The sequence below is a fragment of the Danio aesculapii genome, chromosome 4 (assembly GCF_903798145.1).
Source record: "Danio aesculapii chromosome 4, fDanAes4.1, whole genome shotgun sequence".
Classification (NCBI taxonomy): domain Eukaryota; kingdom Metazoa; phylum Chordata; class Actinopteri; order Cypriniformes; family Danionidae; genus Danio; species Danio aesculapii.
The window spans coordinates 32,784,286-32,812,169 of record NC_079438.1 but is presented as its reverse complement, the minus strand read 5'-3'; the positions used below and the strand labels follow the sequence as shown (position 1 = coordinate 32,812,169).

General features: G+C 33.3%; 1 protein-coding gene across 1 annotated transcript; it reads left to right on the top strand.

Annotated features, from left to right (window-relative positions):
- Nucleotides 1–234: 234 nt before the first annotated feature.
- scyl2 (SCY1 like pseudokinase 2) lies at nucleotides 235–27,884 on the top strand. The gene is made up of 18 exons (XM_056455466.1): nucleotides 235–347; nucleotides 3,380–3,575; nucleotides 6,245–6,402; nucleotides 9,459–9,603; nucleotides 11,576–11,725; nucleotides 11,841–12,062; nucleotides 14,887–15,003; nucleotides 15,679–15,804; nucleotides 16,447–16,623; nucleotides 18,569–18,691; nucleotides 18,851–18,964; nucleotides 19,067–19,199; nucleotides 20,443–20,561; nucleotides 20,663–20,763; nucleotides 21,891–21,969; nucleotides 22,061–22,147; nucleotides 22,252–22,371; nucleotides 23,945–27,884. The coding sequence occupies exons 2-18, from the start codon at nucleotides 3,399–3,401 to the stop codon at nucleotides 24,584–24,586; spliced, it is 2,790 nt and encodes a 929-aa protein (XP_056311441.1). The 5' UTR covers nucleotides 235–347; nucleotides 3,380–3,398; the 3' UTR covers nucleotides 24,587–27,884.

Below are 27,884 nucleotides of genomic sequence, written 5' to 3'. Positions count from 1 at the left end.
AATTTCAGCAAAAGATGATGCTGATGATACACAGAGCAACCTTTTGAGCAATGTTGACCAATATTAGCAATTTTGCAGTGATGTTGATGATTTTTCTATTTAGAATGGGCAACAATATTGTATCCGAAACGAATAAATCGATATTGTCGATATAATATTTTGAAAATAATGACTTTTATCGGAGATGCTGAAGCTCTGCGTGTTTCCTCCGGCTTCACCGCAGACTCTCAGGTGTTTTGATGAAGTGTCATGGAGGCTGTGAGCCACCAGCACTGCTGACGGTTTTCCGACTGTCTCAATCCTCATTTTAACCTCTCAATCTCCCTGTCAGCTTCTCTGGTGTAAAGGTAAGACTCGAGTCTACGTGTTTATGAGCTGGAAACTGACTCTGAAAGAGTATTCAGCGGTTATTCATCAGTTCAGTGCAGTGACGCTTTACTCCATTAGCATTAGCCTGTTAGCTCAGCTGCTGTCGTGTTTATTAAATATTTACACTGCGAAGTCAAGAATATGTTTTTGTTTTAGAGAATTTCTTGTAGTTAATTACCATGTTGTCTTAAGGACAACGTGTAATGTTTACATGTTGACAGTTAAACGTCTTTGGCTGTCTTGCTAAACATTGATCTGCATAACGTTACCCTCATCATAAATAATGCAACTTAACGTACAGATTCTGACTTGATTGTTTGTTATTGGTGTTAAAGGTGGAAAGTCGATGGATTTTGAAGATAAACGGATTAAATGGAGTATTGTGGTGTTTCATCGCAAGTCAGGAGCTCATTCATTAAATATCAGAAACACGTCACACCCTACCTTATGACGCCACTGGGACTTCCGTCTAATGCTAAAATAAATATTAACTACGACCTAAAATGTAGTAATAAAAATATAAGAAATGTGTTTCAGTCAAACAAAACAATCACTCCGAGGGAAAAAAATATTTGCCATTATCTATTATATAAAATTAATTGGAAGTAAAGCTTGGCTCTTACCTTACAAATTTTGTGTTCCCAACAAAGTTAAAGAATTACGTTTAAAAGTTACACGACATCAACCCCACAAACGAAGTTATATCTAAATTTGGTAATCCTAATTCAAATTAAGTCAAATTGGGTCTGTTAATCAAGTATCAATTCGATTGATCATTTTTGTCAAATGCCCACATGTTGAAGTGATTTGGTCTTCTTTATCCGTCTTTTTACATAAAAATGTAAGTTTAACATAGATTTTTCCATGTGTGATATAATTTGTTACTTCTTTCATGACAAACATAACAGAATTTATAGGCAATTTTTTTTATTTTAATGGGCAGTTTTCTTTGTGACTTAAAATGTTTAATTACTACTTTAGAAAATGTTCACAGCAAAAAGTGTAAAAACAGTGTAATAATAAAGGGACATTGTAAATATTATTTAAATTGATAGTTTGCCTCCGTACCCTGTTTTATTTATTTTTATATACTTTTCCTTGTTTACACAATAAATAAAAAAAAATAAAAAAATAATATATATATATATATATATATATATATATATATATATATATATTAACACTGGCAGCAATTTTTAAGTATAAGGCGATTTATGGATAATATTACTATGTAATTGTCAAAAATTGTGTTTTTAATTAATTCAATGTGATATTTTGTTTGAGTGATAGTTTTTACCATCAAGGAAATTTTCACAGTATGTGATAATATTTTTTTCTTCTGGAGAAAGTCTTGTTTGTTTTATTTTGGCTAGAATAAAAGCAGTTTTTAATAATAATAATAATAATAATAATAATAATAATAATAAAAACATTTTAAGCCTCCTTTAAGCAATTTTTTTTTCGAACAAAGTTTACAGAACAAAGCATCATTATACAATAACTTGCCTAATTACCCTATTCTACATGGTTAACCTAATTAACCTAGTTAAGCCTTTAAATGTCACTTTAAGCTGCATAGAAGTGTCTTGAAATTAGTTATTAAAGCTATTAGGTTTAGAAATGTGTTGAGTTAAAAAAAAAAAAAAAAAAAAAAAAAAAAATATATATATATATATATATATATATATATATATATATATATAACAATAAGGCCACTTTAAAATAAATAAATTAATATTGACTGCAAATGAAATTGCTGACAATTACTGTAGGAATAAGTTTACTTAATAATATAAAAAAGTAATAATAAAATGAATAATTATCATAATAATAATTGCAGACAGAACAGTGGCTTTCTTATTTCTCTAAACTTCTTGAGATGCTGTCAGTCTGAAGTCTGAGTTTACTTTGCTCAGACCCTGCTGAAGATGTGTAGTGACCGATTTTCACATGCATTTTAAAGCTTTCCTTAGTTGTTTTATTTACTTTTACACCGTCGTAACAAACAGTGATTATCACATTTTGTATAATATATTAAACATTTATATTTAATAACAGTCTGGACATCTTATATTTTGAAGATAAGAAATATAATAGATTTAAATTCAAAAGAGATTTAGCAGAAACAATTTCATCTACAGCAAATTCAACTAGATCTAATTTTTGTATGGCTATCTTGAATTTTTTTCTCAGTGGCCAGCACTGTTGCCTCACAGCAAGAAGGTTACTGGCTTAAGTCTAGGCTTGGCCAGTTTACGTTTCTTTGTGAATTTTGCATGTTCTTCTCGTGTTCGCGTGGGTTTCCTCTGGGTGCGCCAGTTTCCCGCACAGTCTAAAAAACATGCGGTATAAGTGAATTCAATTACCTAAATTGACCGTAGTGTATGAATGCGAGATTGTGTGTTTTTTTCACAGTACTTGGCCGCGACTGGAACTATAAGGGTAAAATAAGGGACGAATGATAAATTGATAGTATGATAACTAAGGGACAAAGGAAAATGAATGAATGACTAATTACAATTTTTTTTTGATAATTTAATAATTTTAACTAAAAATACTATCAAATATCACATTTTCTTAAGAATCTGTCAGGGTGTCTTTCTCTGTGTGTAATAGTTCTCTAATCAAATTTAATTTAATTTTAGAATCAATTCGTATCTATCTGAACAATATTGAAAATATTTAAACAAATAAAATTATTATAAAATCAAAAAGAATAACTGATTTGAGCAAACCCTTAACTTTGTTTTATATTATTATTATGTTTATTTTTTGTATTATTATAAAGCTAGGTTTAATGTAAGCTTTTTAAAATTTATTTTGTAACAAGCTAGACTAAAACAGAATATAGAAATCTTCACTTGGCTGTTTATTTCCATTTTAATTTATACTTTAAAGATTTAAGTAATAACACTGACTGAGCTTATCTTATCCGCTGTGTTTTTGACCAACAGGAAGCAAGCAATCGATGATGAAATAACTCCTAAAGCTCATGCACCGTATATTGCAGGTTGACAGCCAGTGAAATCATGGAGTCGATGTTGAATAAACTGAAGAGCACTGTGAATAAAGTGACGGCCGATGTTACCAGCGCCGTCATGGGAAACCCGGTCACGCGAGAATTCGAGGTGGGCAAACACATCGCCAGTGGCGGTCCGGGGATGAGCTGGAGGATCTACAATGGCACCAAGAAATCTACAAAACAGGTGCACATATTTTTTTTAATTTAAGTAGTGGGTCTGTTTTTTATCATGTACAGTTGAAGTCAGGATTATTAGTCCCCCCTCTTTATATTTTTTACCCAATTTTTGTTTAACGAAATGAAGGATTTTTTTCAACGCATTTCTAAACATTTCTAATAACTGATTTATTTTACATAAAATGTTGACAATAAATAATATTTGACTAGATATTTTTCAAGACACTTCTATACAGCTTAAAGTGACATTTAAAGGCTTAACTAGGTTAATTAGGTTAACTAGGCAGGTTAGGGTAATTAGGCAAGTTATTGTTTATCAATGTTTTGTTCTGTAGACTATCGTTCAAAAGGTCATGAATCACTCATCAAATAATGGCTTTGTACAGTTTTTGATTTATGTTCTTCGGGTGATACAAGACACAAACATTTCAGCACAATGCCTTCTTCAGTAAGATAACTTTAAGATGGTTTTTAAAAAATTAAAAACTGCTTTTATTCTAGCTAAAATAATACAAATAAGACTTTCTCCAGACAAAAATATTATCAGACATACTGTGAAAATTTCCTTGCTCTGTTAAACATCATTTGGAAAATAATTAAAATAGAAAAAAAAATTCAAAGGGGGGCTAATAATTCTGACTTCAACTGTATGTATCATGTTTTATATTGGTAAGTTGATTACAGTAAAAGAGGAAGTCTTCACTTTACACTTAGTCAATTGCATCAGCACAGTTTTTGCTTCCTCACATTGTCATAATCTTTCTTTATTATTCATGTGTGTGTTCTTGTCTTAAATTTTTTTTAATTGTTGTTATTGGTTAATATAGACAATTTTGCTTCAAATTGCTTCGTTTACTCAAATGAATTAAGTTCACAGTACTCATTAGAACTCATTTTAGAACTTAAATGGTTTGTTGCAATCGGTTTCCTCAAATGGTTTGAGTTACCTTAACTTTTTGGGTTTTACAGTGTATTTTTATGAATATGAATTTAGATATTTAGATGTTTTTCTATAAAAAGTGATTAGTTGCAAAATCCGTTTTGTTGAATACAGATGATATTGCAAAATAAATTTGTACATTTACAGTAAATATTTAGTTTTTTACATTTTTATACTTAATTTTTTATTAAATGTTTTAGAAATGAATAACAAAAGGAAAAAAATATATATACAAATCCACTTGTGACCATAAAAATAACAACAATATTAACAAAAATAATTATAACAATAGGTATTTAAATTATGGAGAAATAGAAGTTATGCAATAGAAAATAAAAGCCCACTCACTCTATGGGCCCACTCACTCTATGGGGAGTACACTAGAGCTACACAATATATCCCCAGGATGTTCAAATATGCATAAATGTCCAAGAGTGTCCAGTGGGTGTGCAAAGTACACGAATGTGCAGATGTGCAATATTCCGAAGTGTCTATAAATTGAGCAATGTGCAAAAAAAGTATTTGAGTCTTGTGTGTTGCACTGACATATCCATTTCAAACAGACACACATTTATGTGCAAATAGAGAAAAATATTAGATTAAACACAACAAAAAACTAAAATAAAATGTTTCTATATTTTCTCAATGATGCGTAACCGCCATAACTATGTAAATATCCAAATATGAATAATTTGTTTTTGTGGTTGAGGAGAAAATCAGCCATTTACTCCATTTCTTTTCAAAGATCTGTTTTTGTAATCTGAGTGTAAGTGTTATTCTTTCCTTTCCCCAACTTCTGCTATTATTTTAAACCATTCATCTTTAGTTGGTGGGTGTTCTTTTAATTTCCAGGTTTTAGCTTTTTTACTTGTTGCCAATAATATCTTATTATGAGCCCATATTATGTTTTTTTTAAAATGCCCTTCCATGTAGTGTGTAACACAGCTCTAAGTGAAGTAAAATATCCAGCTAAGGCGTGTATTGCACAGTGACTACTTTTATATTGTTGATTAACAGCTGGGCATTTCACTGTCTCGCGCTGAAGGCTGTCATTGTCGACCAATCGCAGCAGGCTGTCATTGGTCCAATCAGCGCAGATTAGCTTCGCGCTGAGGAAGGGTTTGGGAACAAATGAATCGCTAAACGATTCATATGGGAGTCGCTAGGATAATTAGGTAAAAATAGATGCAGATTATAAGACCATGAAAGTGTTTTTTGACCTTGCATGCATATTAGACTGTTGTTGGAGACCCTTACAACCTAAATATGACCCTATTTCATGTATAATAGGGGCTCTTTAAATGGATATCTATTCACCTTTTCAACTGTGAATTTAAATATTTTAATACATTGTTGTTGTTTTTTTGAATATGCAGATGTAAAGATTTTTTTTAATTAACAATGATTTCAGATTTACTTTACTTCATTTATATAGCACAATACAACAGCAGCCATTGACGGCTGCACTGCACAAATTGTACCAAAATGATAAAATATTTTGATGTACATTGTATAAAAACATAAATTAAAAAAAATTAATGTACAGAGAGGACCATTGCAAACTACATAAAACATACAAATATATTTTAATTCATATGTTGACATTTTGAATAGATTTTGATTTCATAATTTTGTGTGTGTGTGCGCGTGCGTGCGTGCGTGCGTGCGTGCGTGTGTGTGTGGTAAGCAGTGTAGGCACATTGAACTAATTCAAACTGGCTTTCTGTCTTCCACAGGAAGTGGCCGTATTTGTGTTTGACAAGAAGGTCATTGATCGCTATCAGAAGTTTGAGAAGGACCAGATCATCGATTCACTGAAGAAAGGAGTTCAACAGCTTACCAGATTACGACATCCACGTCTCCTGACAGTTCAGCACCCGCTGGAAGAGTCCAGGTGAGCATAACTTTGATCATTTATCAAAATCTTACAGCGGCTCATCTCACAGATGATGCTACAAATCAAACATAAAACATGGAAACAATGCATGATCATTAAGAAACAGTTATGATTGTAAATTATATATTAAATACTTAGTATGAGTGTTGCCATGAATCTAGCCAATGCTTATGATATGACATTAAATAAACAAATAGTTTAAGAAAACGCCATATTAGCATGTTGTTTGTGTGTCTTTCTTTCTGCACACCATGCTGAGTTTTCATTTAATATCTTTTATATGTTAAATAACATAAGAATATCCATCTTTAAAACACAGAACCTATCTTTAAAGCTCAGTCTAAAGTGAAAGTAAACAGTTGTGGAGAACACATTAAAGGGCACATAGGTTACCCCTTTTTTCATATTTAATATAAGTCTTTTGTGTCCCCAGAATGTGTCTGTAAAGTTTCAGCTCAAAACACCCATCAGATTATTTGTTATAGCTGTTTGAAGTGTCTATATTATAGCTGGAAAAAAGGTTTTGCTGTTTTTATGTACTGGCCCTTTAAGGCTAGTCCTCCCCGCCCACCGTTCCCTCGTGCCTGTCAGCAATCGCCGCCCTCGGCTGCCTCAGGAAGCAGATCCCACATGATGTATGTGAGAAATACTACAGTAAGAACTTTAACAATCAGTATTTGATGCATTTTTTTGTGGATTTGTAACAATGAGTCACTCACAATGTCATTACAAAGTTCACGCACACACACAGCAAGGACACAAACACATAGCGCAAACACACACACACACACACACACACACACACACACACACACACACACACACACACACACACACACAAACGTAGTGCAGACATACGCACACACATAGCTCAGGCACGCAGACACACACACACACCACACACACACACACACACACACTTAGCTCAGACATGCAGACACACACACACACACACAGCTCAGCCACAAAGATGCACACACACAGAGAGAGAGAGCGCTTTAAGCTTTGCATGATTGCAAGATTTTTATGTGACATGATACAGGTTAATATCCACCTCTGTATGGATATCTCTTATATTAATGTACAAAATAAACCCGATTTAACGTCCACAAATCGGGATTGAAGCGTCTTCCTTTATAATTATTCTGACACGCGGCTTTGCTGATTAAGTGAATCTGAAGTAAATCGCTGTAATTCATTACACACATGCTCTGTTTTAAAACATTTTAAACTTGTAAAACTCACTCTTGATCACGTTTGATGATGATTAATGATCCTAGCGAACTGAACAGACCTTTTATTCAGGGCTGCTTTGCGCTCGTCCTGTCTTGATTACATGATTATACACGTGATTACCGGACATGTTAATGCGCGCAGCTGTCAATCAATATTGGTGGGCGGGGGGACCGCTCTCCTACTTAAAGTTGCGGTCGATCTGAAAACAGCTCCAATTGGTCCACCGTTTTTATGTTGTTTAATTTGAAAAAAAAAGGACTGGGTGTGTTTATTTCACCCCAATATGACAGTTTATACACTATACTTACACACATTTCTATCCAAACAGCTTAAAAAGTAGATTTTTTACCATAGGTGCCCTTTAACAAAAGATAAAATTACTGTTATACCTGCCTGAGGAATGTAAAGCACATGTTTCGTCTATTTATTTATTTTCCAGTTGTATTTGTATTATTGGTTGTAATTTGTTTGTTTATTACTGACTGTTCTTGTCTTCAATAATGTTTTAAATTGATGTTTCTTCTCTAATATTAACATTAAGAATATCGCATGTTTCATAAAAAAACAAAACACACAAATGTTTTTATTTTCATAATCTTTCAATGCTCTTCTTTTCATTATATTTCAGCTGTGGTAATTATATATTTAACATAATATTTCCCTGAGTTATCAAAAATAATATTTAGTGTCAACGTTATTAAAGTAATACACTCAAGTTAAAAATTTCATTATTGTGTTGACACTAATGAACAGCATAGCAAATTATTCCACATTGAACGTGAAATAAAAATCAAAAATGGATTTCTCATCCACTTAGACTTTTTTTTTTTAGCTTTGATTAAAGCTGACCTGAAGCCTTAGAAGCAAAGAATCCACTGTCAGAGATGTTTCTTTATTTAAGACTTGCTTTCTGTGCTTCTGCAATCAATATGTGTGTGTGGATGCATGAGATCAAAAGCAGCAGTTCCACTGTGGATAATATCTCCTGAACAATACACGTTTCTCCTAAGGGATGTCAGATGCAGCTTTGTTCTAGAATGTAGAGTCTATCTATTTATAATGGAATTTCTTTCTAAATAAACATCATACAATAAGATTCAACGACAAACAATGTAATACACACATTTTACAAGAGAATTTTAATGTTAGCCTCAGGGAGATTCCTAAGAGAAACTCCTTTGTGCCAACTGCTGTTAAATTAGTGAACAGAGATGTTTACTGGAGTTTGACATGAATTAAATATAAGATATGGTGTCATATTTACCATGGGTATGTTTTATGTTTCATTTATTGTCTTGTAATGTGTTCTGGCCATATCATGGTTGTCCAAGATAAGTTTCCCAGAAATTGGGACATAAAAGTAAAAAAAAAAAAAACAGAAAAACTAAAAATTAAACGTGACCAGGCTAGAAGACACAACTAAGTGAATCAATTGCACTTGGAACAAAGTAGATGTAATTTATTTAAAAAATTGTTTTGTAATGAAATGAAACCATGGCAAATAATAGTTTTATTTATTAAAACTATTATGTTTAAAAATATGTTGAAAAATAAATCTCGACATTAAACAACACTTATGGCTCAATATTATTTGAAACATCCATCTATTTACTTTTTTGTGTGATTTTTATTTATTTTTTTGATTACTTAAAATTATTTTCTTTACAAATATTAAATAATTCAGAAAAAAACAGTTTTATGTATGCCAGATGTGACCATAAAATTTCTTGAAGGCTATGAACAACACTTCCCATTTTCTGTGTTTTTATCTGTTTTTTTTTTTTCCTCACTTGTTGTCTTTGTCTGTTTGTCTCTAGAGACTGTCTGGCGTTCTGCACAGAGCCTGTGTTTGCCAGTCTAGCGAATGTGCTCGGCCAGTGGGACAACCTGCCCAGTCCTGTTTCCACAGACATCAAAGAGTACAAACTCTACGATGTAGAGACCAAATACGGCTTGCTGCAGGTGAGAGTAAAAAATTTATTATTTTAGCATGGCAAGAACATATACAGTTGAAGTCAGAATTATTAGCCTCCCTTTTTTTCTTTTTTTTACATATTTCCCAAATGATGTTTAACAGAGCAAGGACATTTTCACAGTATGTCTGATAATATTTTTTCTTCTAGAGAAATTCTTATTTGTTTTATTTCGGGGAGAATAAAAGCAAGTTTTTAATAAAAAAAAAAGTACAAAATTATTAGCCCCTTTAAGCTAAATATTTTTAATAGTCTACAGAACAAACCATTGTTATACATTTACTTGACTAATTACCCTAACCTGCCTAGTTAACCTAATTAACCTAGTTAAGCCTTTAAATGTCACTTTAAGCTGTATAGAAGTGTCTTGAAACATATCTAGTCAAATATTATTTACTGTCATCATGGCAAAGATAAAATAAATCAGTTATTAGGAATGAGTTATTAAAACTATTATGTTTAGAAATGTGTTGAAAACATCTTCTCTCTGTTAAACAGAAATTGGGGAAAAAAATAAATAGGGGGGCTAATAATTCAAGGGGGCTAATAATTCTGACTTCACTGTACATGTCATATTTCACAGCTAGAAACTACAGCTTTGATAATACATTGTTATTGAATACTTAAAAAATTGAATAATTAAAAAGATAGCATGATATACCATGTTTTAAACAAGATTTACCATGTTGCTATAATTTTCCTAGCATCATTTCCAAACTGCTAATGTTTGTATCTAAGCACTAATTTGGTTGGAAATATTCTGGAGACTATTAAATGTTTGGGATGTTACTAGGGATTCAATGATTAACTGATTTCACCATTAACTGCGCTTTAGTTTGTCACAGTTATTTAATTGTAAAGGCTTCTCAACACATTTCTGCACGGAACAAAACTGCTGTATCTAAACAAAGTTATCCCTACTGTATGCTAGTTTAAAGTTCCGAGCACTAGGCTAATCTTGTACACTAAGGCTAATCTTTTTTGTATGGAAGTTCGGCACGATGCCCTCACCCTTTCCAGGCGCACCTAGTCGAAAGAACAGTGCGAGCGCAACGTGAATCACGTGACAAGATCCGCTTCATACTTTGTATGGAATATACACATTTCTACTCTGACAAAAAAATATATAAAATGAAAATACCACACAATTTTTTAATATAGTTGATCAAAAGTGCCTTTCAGAAAGAGGTTCGGCAGCCTTTGACTACATTTGTTCTCTTTAAAAGGGAAAAACTTATGCTAATATGATGCTTAGATTTACATTAGGCCAATACTTTTTTTATTTATTCTTATTTTTATTTATTTATTTATTCATTGTTCTGTCATTATTTTCAATGTAATATACAGTTGAAGTCAGAATTATTAGACCCCCATTGATTTAAAAAAAAAAAAAAAATTATTTGTTTTTTTAAATATTTCCCAAATTATGTTTAACAGAGCAAGGACATTTTCACAGTATGTCTGATTATATTTTTTCTTCTGGAGAAAGTCTTATTTGTTTTATTTCAGCTAGAATAAAAGCAGTTTTTAATTTTTTATGAAGCAATTTAAGGTCAAAATTATTAGCCCCCTTTTTTTTCCGATAGTCTACAGAACAAACCATCGTTATACAATAACTTGCCTAATTACCCTAACCTGCCTAGTTAACCTAATTAACCTAGTTAAGCCTTCAAATGTCACTTTAAGCTGTATAGAAGTGTCTTGAAAATATCTAGTAAAATATTATTTACTGTCATCATGGAAAATATAAAATAAATAAGTTATTAGAAATGAGTTATTAAAACTATTATGTTTAGAAATGTTGAAAAAAAAAATCTTCTCTCCATTAAACAAAAATTGGGGAAAAAAATAAACTGGGGGGCTAATAATTCTCACTTCAACTGTATATTTCAGTCAAATATTGCCATATGTGCAACAAATGCTTAGTTAATGATTACATTTCTTTTTGTTTTCTCTCTCAGGTCTCAGAGGGTTTGTCGTTTCTCCACAGTGGGGTTAAAATGGTTCATGGTAACTTGTGTTCAGAGAACATCATCCTGAATAAGAGTGGAGCCTGGAAGATCATGGGCTTTGACTTCAGTATCTCCTCCAGCAACCCGTCTGATGCTGAGGTTAACAATGAGAATTACTGTTTCTAAAGTTCTAGAAAACAGACATCAAACTCTTATTTTCTGCGGCTTATAACCAAGATGGAGCCTAAAGCACTGTTTGTTTTATGCCTTTTAGCCCAAGTATGTGTGTAAAGAGTGGGACCCCAATCTCCCGCCTCTTTGCCTCCCAAACCCAGAATATGTGGCTCCAGAATACATCCTGTCGGTTAGCTGTGATTCAGCCTCTGACATGTACTCACTGGGCGTCTTGATCCACACTGTGTTTAATGAAGGCAAACCTGTCTTTAAGGTCAACAAGCAGGACATATTCAAGAGCTTCAGTCGACAGCTGGACCAGGTGGGGATTCTGCAGAAACTGCTTTTTATAACAATGTCATTGGGGGTGCTTTTTGAGTGAGGTGAGGCCTGTGGAATTGACTTTTTGCTCCCGTTTCAACACCAAAACGATGTACTTTTACGCAGTAAAGTATTCCTGTGGCACAATAATATGCATTCAAACATCAAAATATCAGCCATGCCAAGGCATTTTATAATATTACACCAACATTAAAATGTGTTTGTGAAAATAAATTTTTTTAAAGGTGCAGTAGGTGATCTGTCTTGTCGTCCAAAGCCACACCTCCTGATATTAACGCGCACATTAAAGATGACAGAAACCCACTAGATCATCTCATTTGCCAGTTAGAAAAATTTCTGGTACTTTATAATACTAATTCCGGACAAAAAACTGTATTATATCGAGCACATTTTCAGGTGTGTAGCAAGCAAAACTTTTGTCATAATGTGCATTATTTCATGGATGCAAGGATCGCTGATCTCACTCTCTCACACACTTTGTCCAAAAGTGGCTACCGTATGCTTAGTGGTTGGCCAGCGGCATGCAGGAATTACACTTATTACTAAGCCATGCAACATGCTATTTCAGAGCAAATATTCAGAGTAGCATGGTAAACAATATAGGGAGCGCATCACAGGTTGCCATTGTTTAAAAATGAACCAATGTGAATATAAAACCAACTTCACCTCAGTAAAGCAGCTAGGCGGAATAGTGCTGTTTACTTATGTTTTGTTGTTAAACTAAATAAAATCTACTTTATCAATGCTGTAAAATGTCCCTTATGACTTTCACCAGAAGATTTTAGTGGCTAAACAACACTTCCATGCATATAACCCATTCGTAAAACAAGACAGTCTACATAAGTTTTGCGTGACTAAAAGGGTTACTTCAGCTATGGTGTCTTCCTTCCTTCAGCGTGCAAAAGTAACTCCAATATTGATTCAGGATTTTAAAAAGTTTTGATTCCTCATTTGTTTTTACCGCTCTCTCTCTCTCTCATGTGCTGGTGAAAATGGCGGATCTGCATGAATGGCTGCGCAGAAATGTACAAATCTACATTTGTTGACAGACAGTTTAGGCTACTTATCAGAATTATTGTAATTATCGGCCTGACAAATTTTAATTTGATGAACAATTTTTATTCTTATGCCTTACCCAGAATATAAAAATTCATATAAACACATTTATATCATTTACTTTAATCATCACTATTGGAAGGTGAAGAGACTTTCAACCAGCACAACAAAAATGTTTCTGTGGACAATCACCTACTGCACCTTTAATTTGCTAATTTCTAAAAAAAAGACTTCAAGGTCAAAAAGCAATATAGAATGAAGGTCAAAATATTGTAAAAGAATAGTACTATTTTTTTTACAAGTTCTAACAATTTAGAATGGTTCAATTGCAAACACATCAGACATAATCTTTCAGAAATCATTTAAGTGGTTTAGTGCTCAAAGATTTCTTATTTTCATTGTTCAATATATCTTAATATATATATTTTTTTAACTTTGAAGATTGAAAAGTATTTAATTTTTTTATCCTGCAAGGAAACGTGAAATTGATCTAAAGTGACAATTAAAATAAATTTATAATTGTTTACAAAATATTTTATTTAAAAAATTATTTTTAACATTTTGAACAACAATTATTGCTATTACAATTATTATTTTATTCATCAAACCTAAAAAAATGTGTCATGGTTTACCAACAATATTAAGTAGCAAAAAAATTATTACCAGATTAGACTTGAATTTATTATCAAATTTGTACCAGAATAGCATGATGAGTTATTTCTGAAGGACCATGTAAAAGTTACATTACAATGTATTAAAGTTTACTTGATATCCTTAGATATGGTGTGACGAGACTGGAAAAGTGTTTGATTGAGCTAAAAAAAAAAAATTAGGCAGCAAGATTTTTTTTATTTTTACTTTGACGTGTATTCAGCACATTCTGAGCAGTAGTGTGTTAGTGATACCTTAGCTATTATTATACCCTAATGTAAAATTATATAATTGTAAAAACTATACTGTTGTTTAATGGCAAAAATAAATCAAATTAATGCTTAATACAGGATATTGGGACATCTGTTTGTTTTTGAGACATAGGCCCCATCATACACCTGGTGCGATAAGGCGCAAGACATGTTAGCCCCGACGTGTTGCTATTTTCAGACCAACACAACCTTTTCCCATTTTCCGCCATGTTGTTTAAATAGCAAATCCATTTTGCGCCACTTTGTGGACTCATGGGTGTTTCAGTCTAGATAAGAGGAGTGGTAAGGCACATTGTTGGCACTTTGCTATTTTGAGGAACTAAAATAAACTGTGCAATAGACCAGCTGAAAGCCGGTCTGAAGTCCAGCACAGACCACATTAGTTGTGCGCCACACTTACACATTTCTTAATTCGTAATAGTAAAATTAAAAGTTGATTGAAGGAGGCTCATTCTTTATCCTTGCACTGCAGAAGGTCTGTTTAACTTTTTTCTCGCTAGGGAAGCGTTCAGTTTTTTCACTTATAAAGTCTCCATGTAAATAGCAAATGCACCATGGTGCGACGCAAATGACTCTTAAGGGGAATGGGAGATTCTGATTGGCTTATTCTCAAAACTCATTACACATAAACTTATAACTCATTAAGAGAATAAGCACAACTAGATCGATAAAATAGAGTCCAAAGTCGTCTGTTTCAATTATGTCCCATGTCACATAAAACAAAGCCACTAATATTCAACATCCTGTAAAAACTGCAGTGTTTTTGCCTATTCAGAGCAGCTTAAATTGTGCTAATCTCATCATGTTTCTCATCCTGATATTCAGTTGAGTCATCTGAGTCCAGGAGTGTTGAGTCAGATCCCAGAGGAGGTCAGACAACATGTGAAGATGCTGCTCAGTGTCACCTCTAACGTGCGTCCAGACGCAGACCAGATGACAAAGGTCAGATCTCTCCTTCCTTGCTGCTGTTTTTCCAGGAAATTTTTTTTTTGACCAAGCTTTTATTTTTTCATTATAAACTTGTCTTTTATCAAAATATATTGTTTCCATACTGTGTTTTTTTGCATGCTGTTTCTTGTGTTTTACCTATTGTTTTGGTTAGGCTATTTTTCAGTGCCATTTAATTACTCTACCTGATGTTAAAGCTGCAGTATGTTGTTCCACACTACATTAATTCATTTAAGTGAGCATCCGATGAATCCATCATTCAAGCATTTGGAAATATTTTTAAATGTGAATTCATCCAGAATTGTGCTTTTTTTTAAAATCAAAATGAATGATTAATTATTAATTAACAATTAATTAGATTTTTATCTTATATTATTATTTATATATTTTATCTTATGTATTATTTATTGATGTTGATGACTTTTTATTGTTAAAATAGTTTTATAATAATAGAAAAGTGTTATTTATAAAATGTTGTAATGTTGATCTGTTTTATTTTTTTGCCATGGCATAGCCAGATAAGCTGATATGGCAATAACCTCAAAATCTAATCTAATTTAATACAAACATTTCTTTGTCTTATTGTGGCAGTTTTATGTAAGTTAAGAGAGAAGTAGTTCAGCTTAGATCAGCAAGGCCATGACTGAAGGTGAAATTGTGTGTGCTCAGATTCCCTTCTTCGATGACGTTGGAGCGATGACTCTTCAGTACTTCGACTCGCTTTTCCAGCGGGACAACTTGCAGAAGTCTCAGTTCTTCAAAGGACTCCCGAAAGTGCTGCCCAAGTTGCCCAAGGCAAGAGCTAAAATGTGCACAAAAGTTATTCATCAAGAAGAATTATAAACGATTCAGATGAATTAATCATGGGTTTATTCATGCAAAATTTGTCAGATTATGTGACGTTCCATATTATATTCTATATCAATTTTCTAAACAATTTATCTAGGTTTGTAGACTTCTATAGAAATTACAAGAGACGGATATGGAAAACATTAAGAGATCTATGAAACTACTAATGACATGTCTTTCAAATGAAAAAAAAAAATTGTTGTCAGTTAGAGTTTTTTGATGCAGTTTTAAGACATTTATATTTATTCCAACACAATATCAATGTCACTTCAGTGTTTAGAAGTGTTAAGAAGTAATTATTGTGTGTAGTAACCCTTATTGTCAATTACAAAAATGAAAAATGTATGTTATAAGTCTATAGCGTATAAAAAATTGCAAAATTTTTCTTAAACCCATACCATTTTTTTCACCTTTCATCATAGAAAATAACAAATAAATTGTTTAATCTTTAAGTATCAAGTATTTAAGATTATCTGGTAAAATAAATTCTGAATATTTGTGGTGTATTTTCAGTAAATACTGACGCATTTATCTGTGATGTTTATACATGCCTTATGAATACATTTTGTTCTGTGTTTCTGTCATCAGAGAGTCGTTGTGTATAGAATCCTTCCTGCCCTCACATCTGAGTTTGTTAATCCTGACATGGTGCCGTTTGTCCTTCCAAATGTGCTGCTCATTGCTGAGGAGTGTACAAAAGAGGAGTATGTGCGCCTCGTTCTCCCCGACCTCACCCCTGTTTTCAAAATGCAGGAGCCAGTACAGGTATTTACATGAATACTACTCAATGCAAATTTGCTTTCAGGTTTTATCAACTCTTTAAAAGGATCGTTAAACGAAAATGACATGTCTGTCTACTTGTTTTAAACCTGTTTGAGTTTCTTTATTATGTTGAACACAACAGAAGGTATCTTGAAGAATGTTAGACTCTGGTAGCTATGTTTCCATCCAAAGATGTGAACTAAATTTATGTACAAAACTGGAACATCGCAAATAAGACATGCGAATAAAGCAGCGTTTCCATCCAAGTAGTCAAAGAAAACAAAATCGTCACTTCCTGATTAACTGGCGCCAAAAATCAACAGTAAAAATTGAATTTGCTGCAGTAGGAGAAGCTGCGTCAATCTTTTCTTTAATAAATGACTTGCGCATTAGAAGACGGTATGCCGACGTGCAATGAACACGTTTTGGCGTTTAAAGGCAGCAAAAAGACAGTTCTGGAGGTAATTAATAAGATAATAACTAATACTGAAACGGTTAAGGCATTTTAGAATGACCAAAACAACATTTCAGATGTTTTACAATGTGTTCAGCCTGCTCGTTTGTCCATTTGCACATATTTTTATCATCACATGATCTCTTATAACAAAATCACATTACCTTTTTTTAATGCGCATACTGGAATTTGTTCAGAAAAAGTGTTTCCATCGCAGTTTATGTGCATCTTTCTTATTGAATAAAAAGTTTATCCTATACTCAATTATGCGCATATGGTTTTTAGTAGCATTTTCAAAATTTATGTGCATCTTGGCGCCTCCATCAGCTGTTTTTTATGCGCAAATCCAAAATGCTAACAAAAATAGGTGGATAGAAACATAGCTATTGAATGCTGGTATTTTTTTTATATAACTGAGGATGTCAATGGCCACCGGCTATCTGCAATTTACCTCCTAGCTACAGTGATGCTTTACCATTTTGGCTTTGTCTTCAATGGTATAATGTTGCATTGCAATGACACTACATTATTTTAAGGTTTGTTATTGCTTACTTTCTTTCATGCCATCAGGCCAGCAACATGGTGAGTGAAGTGTGAACATCAATCAGTCTTTGTGGTTGTTTATGCTGTTTTGTTGTTGATTGTTTGTTTGTATTTTTTCACTGACATTTACAAAAATATATATATTTAAGATTTTTATATATTGATGCAAAATATAATAATAATAATAATCAAATAGATTAACTAATGCAGAAAAAAATTATTGACAACAACCCCCAAAATAAAAAAGCATAAACAACATATTAAACAAATACATACAGCATATACAGTAGTCAGCATTTGAAATGGATCAAATAGGTTTTTCAAAATCGTACTAAAACAAGAATGAATGTTGTCAAATAGTCTTAGGACAACTTTGATGAAAGGTTTTGAACCACTTCAAATGTTGACTACTATATATTAAGCATATAATGACATAACAGGAAATGACAATACTCACACTTAAAAATAAAAGTGAGGATTTACAAACTTAAAATGCTAGCTTCCCAAGAGTCTCAGAATAGGTCCCCATGTGGCATTACCTATTTTCTGTGAAGTTTCAAGATGTAGCTGTTCCATTTGAATAGCATTAAGCACCTCATTCAGTCATCTTTAATAACAGGGAGCATTTAATCCTTTAATTTAGTAAAATCATCTTTTTTTGGCTGCTTTTAACTTATATTTTAATATCATTTTAATATTTTAGTATCATTTAGCATTGATCTTTATATATATATATATATATATATATATATATATATATATATATATATATATATATATATATATATATATATATATATATATATATATATATATATATATATATATATATATTTTTTTTTTGTGCTATTAAGCATTGTGTTCTTTTCTTGTTCAAGTCAAAACATTTAATGGGATGGCTCCTAGTCCTATTGAAAATGTACTCTCTTCTCTCTTACTGTATGTATACAGATCCTGCTGATATTTCTACAAAAAATGGACTTGCTTTTGACCAAAACGCCTCCTGAAGACATCAAGAACAGTGTCCTGCCAATGGTGTACAGAGCAGTGGAGGCCCCTTCTGTTCAAATACAGGTCAATACATTAAAACATACAATTATAGCTGAATGTTTTATTTCATTTTATAATTTTTTTCTAAATGTATAAAGTATCATTGTCTGATTTCAGTGTTTTAATCAATCAGTGTTTTGGAAAAATATTGAAGTATAAATAATTTTTTTTTTTGTTAAACAGGAACTTTGTCTTAATATCATTCCCACATTTGCCAATCTGATTGAGTACCCATCTATGAAGAACTCTCTTATTCCTCGTATCAAATCTACGTGTTTACAGACATCCTCATTGGCGGTTTGTGTCCTCTTATGTGTTTAATAACATGAGAAAACATTCAATGCACTGGTACAGTAGTTTTGAGGTTTGCTGCTGTTAAGGTTTCTCATCCGATTTTAGGTGAGGGTGAACTCTTTGGTTTGCCTTGGGAAGATCCTGGAGTATCTGGATAAATGGTTTGTCATTGATGAAATTCTACCATTCCTGCAGCAGATTCCATCCAGAGAACCAGCTGTGCTCATGGGCATTCTGGGTAATTGAGTTCTTCTCTTCAATGCACTGGTTATCCTTTTTATGTATATATGACTACAAATAATAGCTATGCATGAATTAAGAACAATTGAGAACATTGCCTATGTTTTGCTCCAACAAATAACTATAAATCAGACTTTTTTTTTCTTTTCATAGATATGTGTGTATGGTGCTTTAGGTTTATTTTTCATGTCAATATGAGATTTTCTCACACAGTGTCATTTTATGATTTTTATACACTGAATATCTTTGAGTGTAAAAATATCAATAAGAAAAAATTAGCTAAATTCGATGACTTGTCAATTCGAAGGTCCTGTCAATTCGAAGGTCCTGTCAAATGCTTTGAAATGTGCAATTTCTATTCGAAATTTAACAAAATCTCAACTGAGACATGAAGACAAAGATAAAATAAATCAGTTATTAGAAATGAGTTATTAAAACTATTATGTTTAGAAATGTGTTGAGAAAATCTTCTTTCTGTTAAACAGAAATTGGGGAAAAAAATAAACAGGGTGGCTAATAATTCAGGGGTGCTAATAATTCTGACTTCAACTGTATATATCCTTAAAACTAACATACTGATTCTGACATCTAAAAAACTTTATTTTAATTTCACAGGAGCTATAAAAAAGGAGGTTTAAGGACCATAGCCCAGACTCATTTTGCTACTGACATTTTTTTCCTGACTTTTAAAACATTAAGGCTTTGCCTCTGTCCGTTTTATTTGTTAAAATGTTGTTTAATACTATCACTTGTTTATTATATTTGATGTCATGATCAGAATAAGTATGTTTCACGTTTTTACAAATATGTATAGAGATATTCATTGTCTTCACCTGCATTTTGCCTATTTGACTTAATTTCCAAATCAGTAATAATAAATAACACACAATTTTTTTGTAAACACAAATTTTGGAATTCCTTATTTTTTTTACGTTATCAGACATCGATTTGTTTTTTCTGAAGAGACTTTAAATGAAGTATATTTAAATGTTAGTTATTCAAAAATGGTAAAAATGTTATAAAAGTAAATAAAGTATAATTTTTGTTTTTTTAATAAGATCTAGATAAATCTAAATTAGATTTTTATATTATTGAAGTTTTTTTTATTAAGTATTATTGCTGTTGATCTCTTTTCATTATTATAAACTTTTTTAATTATAGAAACATTTTGCCATGCCATAGCGGGAGAAGCTGATATGGCAATAAACTCAAATCTCTCTTTCTCTTGTTTGTTTCTCCAGGCATCTACAAGTGCACTTTCACACATAAGAAACTGGGCATCCCAAAGGAGCACCTTGCTGGAAAGAGTTTACCTCATCTGGTGTCACTTAGTATTGATAACAACCTTAACCTTAACCAGGTGACAGCACAAGCTTGTTCATTCAATTAACTCAATGTCATTTCAGCTTAGACTCTGTTGTTGTTGTGTTTGTGACCTTTTGTGCCTGTGGTTTTTCTCAGTTTAACTCTTTCATGGCTGTGATCAAGGACATGTTGAGTCGCATGGAGACTGAACACAAGACCAAACTGGAGCAGCTACACATTATGCAGGAACAGCAGAGGTGATTTATTTATTTATTTTTGTTTTGGCATTTTTTGTTCAGTTTGTTGTTCTTCTCTGATCAAAATGTATCACACAGCCTAGTTCAGGGGTTATCAAACTAGTTAAGCCTTTAAATGTCACTTTAAGCTCTATAGAAGTGTCTTGAAAAATATCTAGTCAAATATTATTTACTGTCATCATGGCAAGAAATGAAGTCAAGTTATTAGAAATTAGTTATTAAAACTATTATGTTTAGAAATGTGCTGAAAAAAAATCTTGTCTCCGTTAAACAGACATTGGGGAAAAAAAATAAACGGGGGGGCTAATAATTCAGGGGGTTTAATAATTCTGACTTCAACTGTACATACACATCAGCAACAAAACTATGTACATGTAGGGAGTGATCCTTCCGATTTTAGGTTAACAGAAAAGTTCAGGCCTTTGGGATGTCCATTTTTCCCAGAATGAAATAAATTGTTCCATTTTCTGATTTACAAATGCAGTAATTTGTTCCATTTTATACATTTCCATTGTAATTTCCATCCACGCATATAGGGTAGGACAACAATTTTTTGGTAATGCTCTTTTTGACAGCCACCACCCAAATATTCATTAGATATTTATCCCTTTTTAACTATTCCTCAAGTATATGTCCAAAAAATAGAGTTTTACAATCAATGGGGATCACAGATTCAAAGATATTTTGTAAGGCATTGTGTATTTCTTTCCAATAATATATGGACCGAGCAGTCCCAGAAAATGTGATTTGCCTTTTATTTTCCGCATTTTCTCCAGCATATAGACAAATTTCCAGCATGATTTGGCTTCTGGGGTGGTGTGATATAAAATCGTATTTAACTCTTTCAGCCAAATTTCCTCCATTTGCCATATGATGCAAAGCAAGAACAGCAGGCCTTCACAGTCAAGCTAATGAATGAGAAAGTAGACTTAGTAAAAACTAAATATTTTCTAAGTAATAATTTAGTCCTATGCATTTTTCACAGTATAAATGGAGTGTTAAAACAGTAAACTCTATAGATTTTACATTTCCTTTTACAAGCATGATTCTATTTGGTGGTCTGATAAAATATTGTTTCAATTATACAGATACAATTTTATTGAAAATGATTGCTTTCGTTTGTGCAGGAGTTTAAATATTACAAACCCCATGAACCAATCAGAGGACACAAAAAGCACACCAAGCCAAGCCACGCAAGTCAGAGATGTGAGTAAACGCAACAGTTGTACGTCAGAAACTGTTACACAGCCGTGGTGTAAAATTAACTGTTTAATAATTTCTCTTTGCCTTCTGATAGATCGATGACATCTTTGGAGGCAGTTCAGCAAATGCCGGCGTGAATGGTAAAGAAAACGGTTCATCCTCTGTCTCACAGCCTTCACGAGTGAGTGCATATTAGCCATTGAAAACATTTTTGAGCTTGTTCGGTTTTCCTGATGGAGCTCAGATGGTTGTTGACATTAGAGCTGTTGTTTGTGGTGTGTTCAGGTGTCTCTCACATTGGAAGAAAAGCAGCGATTGGCTAAAGAACAGGAACAGGCTGCTAAACTAAGAAGTCAGCAGCCTTTGGCTCCACAGAGCATCAAATCAGCCACAACAACACTTCAGGTAATAACACTAAAGAGAGAGTGGCTCATTTTGCTGGTAAAATCATGCCTTAATCTGTATTTGAAATTTACACTAGCAGAAAAAAAAGCATCCATACATTTTTGAGAATTATTACTAGCACATTTTCTTGTGGTTTTTATTGACCTCAACTAACCTTCTTTTTCGAATAAAAGGGCAAAAATAACTCATAACTGTAATCTGATGCTATTCACTGAAAATTATTTATAAAAATTGGCAAAAATAAGTATAGAACAAAGCTGCAATTGTTCAGTGAAAATAAATGCACTTTCAGAACTTAAGTTCAGATTATTTATTTATTTATTTATTTGTTTTAAATATATTGTATTTCAAGTCCAAGCCTTGTGCTTGACCCTTGAATGTTGCAGCTAATAAGGGGCTGATCCCACCGAACGCACTTTTTGCATTGAGAGGCGCCTTTTTTTAATGATTTACTAACGGCCGCAAGCGTTTTACATGCTGCTTATGCTCCTTGCGCACCTCTCTTTTGTGCCCTTGCGCACCGTGCGATAGCAGTTGGAAAAAGTAAACTCTTGAGTGTAAAAAGCGTGTTATGTCAGTTGCGTCTTTTCTTTCTTCAATCAAATGAAAGCAGAGGCAGGGTTTCCATTGAGGTGACTGCAGTGTTTGTGTTGTCAAGACAGCTACGGAGACTTTTGAAGATGGCGGAGAGAGACTTGTGGTTGCTATTTTGAGTTATTCGGTCCTGTATGACAATATTAATAAATATTGAAATTATACCAATATCAACAGCAACACTCTTGCACAATACCCAGCTGATTCAGTCATTGCCTATCAACATAAAGGGCACTGCACTTCTTTTTTTCTTGTCAACATGATGGAACATAAAAGCACATTTGGTGTAACCGGCCACTTTTTCACTCATAGCATAAATACTGCTTTATTCTGCCACTTCCAAAATGGGTCTTGTTTACCATTACATGTATCACAAGGGGTATATGTTTTTGGGAATCCACGGATATTATCATCTTCATGAGAAATGGAGAGTCAAATTTTTCTGCTTCATTTTTATTATTGTTGTTGTTGTTGTTGTTGTTGTTGTTATTATTATTATTATTATTATTATTATTATTGCTTGAGTTTATAGTGGAACAGTAAATCAAAAATTAAATCAAACCAGTTTATATGCACTCACGAACTACTCTGCAGTAAAGTCATTCAGGCTTTATTTAATTGGTTCCTATAAATATGGTATTTTTCAAAACATATGGTTACATAATTTTTATGTGTCTACTGCAAAAACACTAAAACATAACTTTTTTCATGTTTTAAAATGCTTTTTACTTATTTTTTCTTTGAATCAAAGTTTGGGATAATGCATGGGGCTATTTGATTGGTTGCTTGCTTCATGGTTTTATGTAAAGAATTGTTTGTTATGCCAATGAAGAAAAGGAAGCAAGTCTTCGGAAACAAAAATCAGAAGAAATAAAGATTTTCTCAGCAAACTTAAATCGACTTGCATACAGTAGTTTTTGTAATGCAAAGCCAAAGCAATAAAACACATGCTTTAACTGAGGAATGTTCCATTGTTCAGGCAAAAGATCTAACCAGCAGTCTTCTGAACAACATGACGTCCCTCAACAACATGTCTTTAAACTCTGGCACCAGGACGATCCCCATGCAGGGCAACACCATCTCCTCCACCTTCCCGGCAGCACCAACCATGGGTGGAATAAGTACCATGAGCGTCAGCAATGGCTTCAATTCCCCTATTGGTTTCCAGACGGGTGGAATGGGGATGGGGATGAGAGCTCCCACACCTGCCCTCTATGGCGGAATGGCCACCACAACCAGTACTCCCAATTTCAGCGCCCTTACTCAAAATCAGAACCAAAACCAGCCCGGCAAACCCCCAGACATGTCAGCACTAGACTCTCTTTTCGCTTCTAACAAACCAAAAGTCAGCCTGAACCAAATGGCCCCTAAACCGGTCCCAGGAACCACTGCACCTTCTCCGTGGATCAATCAGTTTGGGTCAGGCCAACCGCCCCAATCTGCACCTGTACAGTCAAATCCGATGGGAATGACAGGAGTTCAGGGTGGTTTCGGGATGCAAGCAAATCCGTTCTTCAACCCTCAGAACTTCTCGCAACCTGCTGCCTCTTCCACAATGAACACTGGGATGATGAAGCAAAGCGCATCGGTCAACAATGACCTTAAAGACCTTTTCGGATAAAACGTATGCCTTTTGGTTTACATTTGTGTGCGATTTTAAAAGTGAAAGAAAATCAGCAGCGAAGATGACAGCCGATATTTTGGTGGTTAACCATGGGATCTTTGAAGAACAGTGTTTAAATAGGGTTTTCAGTCTTTTTTTTGCTTATAACAATGGTTTGCCGCCTTCAAACATTCAACTTATGTGTGAATCAAAATCAGCCAACACAAAACAAACCTTCACATTTCTATTGAAAGCTTGGGCTTTTCTCCAGAAAGCAGCTTCAGTCAGTTGTTGTTGTTCGTTTTCTGTATCATTTGACGCAGAAAGATTCACTTGAAAAAGGGGTGAAAGAGTTGAGGCATCTATTGAAGCTCAGTATCTGGTTTCACTTTCTTTTCACTTGAGCCTCTCATTCACATCATGCCTGAATAAGCCACCTTTCTGTACCAGAACAAATGGCATTGATGGCTAGATTTGGCTATGGATTTGCTGATAGAGTCTCACAAAACAAAAGTGTTGACTTTTAGATATTAAAGGAAACACTTTACTTTTTAGTTTTACCATTTTATTGATGCATTTATACAAACTCCCAAGTCTGGCGGGAGCACTTTTAGCTTAGCTTAGCATGGATAATTGAATCAGATTAGACCATTAGCATCTCACTCAAAAATGGCCAATGAGTTTTGATAATTATCCTATTTAAAACTTGACTCTTTAGTAGCTATATTGTTTACTAAGACCGATGGAAAATGAAAAGTTGCTGTTGATATGGTTGAATGAGAGTATAGTTTATAGCCACATCAGCCTAGAAAATAACAACTTCAAAAATGGCAACTTTTCATTTTCAAATTTTCCAAATTACTGAAAATCTTTGGTCAGTTTTGAGCGAGATTTACAGTTTAATCAGATTCCTACGCTAAGCTGAAAGTGCTCCGGCCGGGGATCGACAGAATAGGATCAAAACTGGTAAAACTCAACTTCGAGTTGTAAAATAAGCCTATTTCCAAAAAAGTGTAATGTTCCTTAAAGTCATAGATTTCAAACTCGATTACTGGAGGGCCGCAGCTCTGCTGTTTTGCACCAAACCTAATCAAACACAGCTGATGCAACTAATCAAGGTATTCAAGACAATTATTTGGGTCAGCTGTGTTTGATTAGGGTTGAAGCAAAACTGTGCAGAGATGCGGCTCTCCAGGAATCGAGTTTGAGATCTATGCTTTAAGTGATAAGCAAATGGAAATGCATTGCACATAGTCGGGGCCTGAATGAGTCTTTTTATAATGTGTTCTTTGTGTATATACTCTGTATCTGGTGATTTGTTGCTTTTTGTTGAGTTTTATACTGATACATGATCCACTGAGGTGAAACTTCTTAAATAAGGACACTGTAATACTGTAGGTGCACTAAATGTAATAGAGCTAAAAAAAAAACGTATAGGGTTTGAGATGTTTTGGGATATTGTCAGTACTTTAAAGTGAGTTTGTTTGTCTTTGTTATGGCTTCCGTAAGACAGAATTCGAGAGCTTCCTTTATGAAACACTTGCTGAATTAATGTCTGTTTGAAACTTCTTAGATGAATCACATGAGAATGGTTATGTTTCAATCCAAAATCAAAACACCACGTCAGGTTTGCTTATTTGTGAAAACTGCAAGTAAAATTTTCTCATGACAATATATTTTATGTACATCAGTTTTCAGTGGTATTTGATATCATATTTTTTCATGTTACAGTAGTAACTGTGGAATTAATAAGAATTGTGGTGATGAGAAACCTATTTTTATAATGCTAATAATTATATTTCTTTTTCACATTTCAGCAATGAGAAATATGTATTTTTTCCATTATGGTAATGATATCCTTCTTTAGCATTTTAATAATGAGATAAATCGAGAGTTCTCAAATTTGGTCCGGGAGATCCGGTGTCCTGCAGATTTGAGCTCCAACTTGCTTCAACACACCTGGTAGTATGTTTTCTAGAATGCTTAGTATGAGCTTGATTAGCTAGCCCAGTGTCTGATTGGGATTGGAGCTAAATCATCAGGACACCTGACTTCCACGACCGAGATTGAGAATCCCTAAGATAAATGATCAATTTTTCTTTGTTTTTTTGTGTCACATTGCTGGAATTTTTTTATTGCATTTTAGTAATGATATAGCATTATTTATTTTCTTTTTGCTCCAAGAAAAATTGTTAAGATATAATGACCAAGTTAGTTTTTTCCACATTGGACGTTTAAGCAGTGAAATGTTCACATTACTCCACAGGTGTCAAATCCAGTTTCTGGAGAGCCACAGCTCTGCACAGTTTAGCTTAAACCCTAATTAAACACATCTGACCAAACTAATTGAGTTGTTCAGGCTTGTTTTAAACCTACAGCTAAGTGTGTTGAAGCAGGGTTGGAACTAAAGCAGGGCTGCGGCCCTCCAGGAACTGGATTTGACACCTGTGCATAACAGTAATGATCTGCTATTGTTTCAGGAAGTATCATAAATGGCTTTTTAAAAAAGGTTACAAATAGGCATCTAATGCAAAATAAATGTTCTGCATATTTTGATTTTGGCTTGAAATATGATTTTTCCTGTGGAATTGCTGGAAAATGGTAAACCGTTGCACAAATTGATTGCAGCAGCTTATTTACCGCCAATGTTTAAGATAGAAGAGCATGTTTCATCAATGAAGCTTGATGTGTTTGTTTCCCTTTCAGTTCTCTGCTGTTACTTACTGCCCTGTCTTTAAGTAATCCGTATTAATGTTGCGTTTCTTAAGGAAGTTAGTTACTGATCATTTCATGTCGATACATTCAGTCCACTTTTCTGAATGGGTGGGGGGGGGCAGTTTCCAGTTGTGAATCGTGACCAATTAAATTCCATATCATGTTATTTTGTATCATGACCAAACAAAATGCTGCAACATGCACAGCATATCACCAAAATGTGTATTATTTCTGGAAAAAATGATGTGTACAGTATATAGAGAGGAACTGCCACTTTATTTTTTTCTCTCGTTATTTTGTTTTTATCAATAATTGCGAGTGAATCACTTTCCTGAGGAGATTTTTTTAATATCCAGACAGGTTTTACTCAAAGGGAATGAGAGGCCTTATGTTGAGAGTTGTGCAATAACAGGTCTGTGTTGGAGATTGTATAAATCAATCACTTTTCTGTACGAGTGTTTCTGTACATGCAGTTTTCAGATTAATCATTGTAGATAAAACATCTGGATTGTTTTAATTTAAAGAATGTGAATTGGATTGTTGGATAAATGGTGATTTTTTTTTTTTTTTGGAATCAAATAAATTGATTATTAAAGGGTAA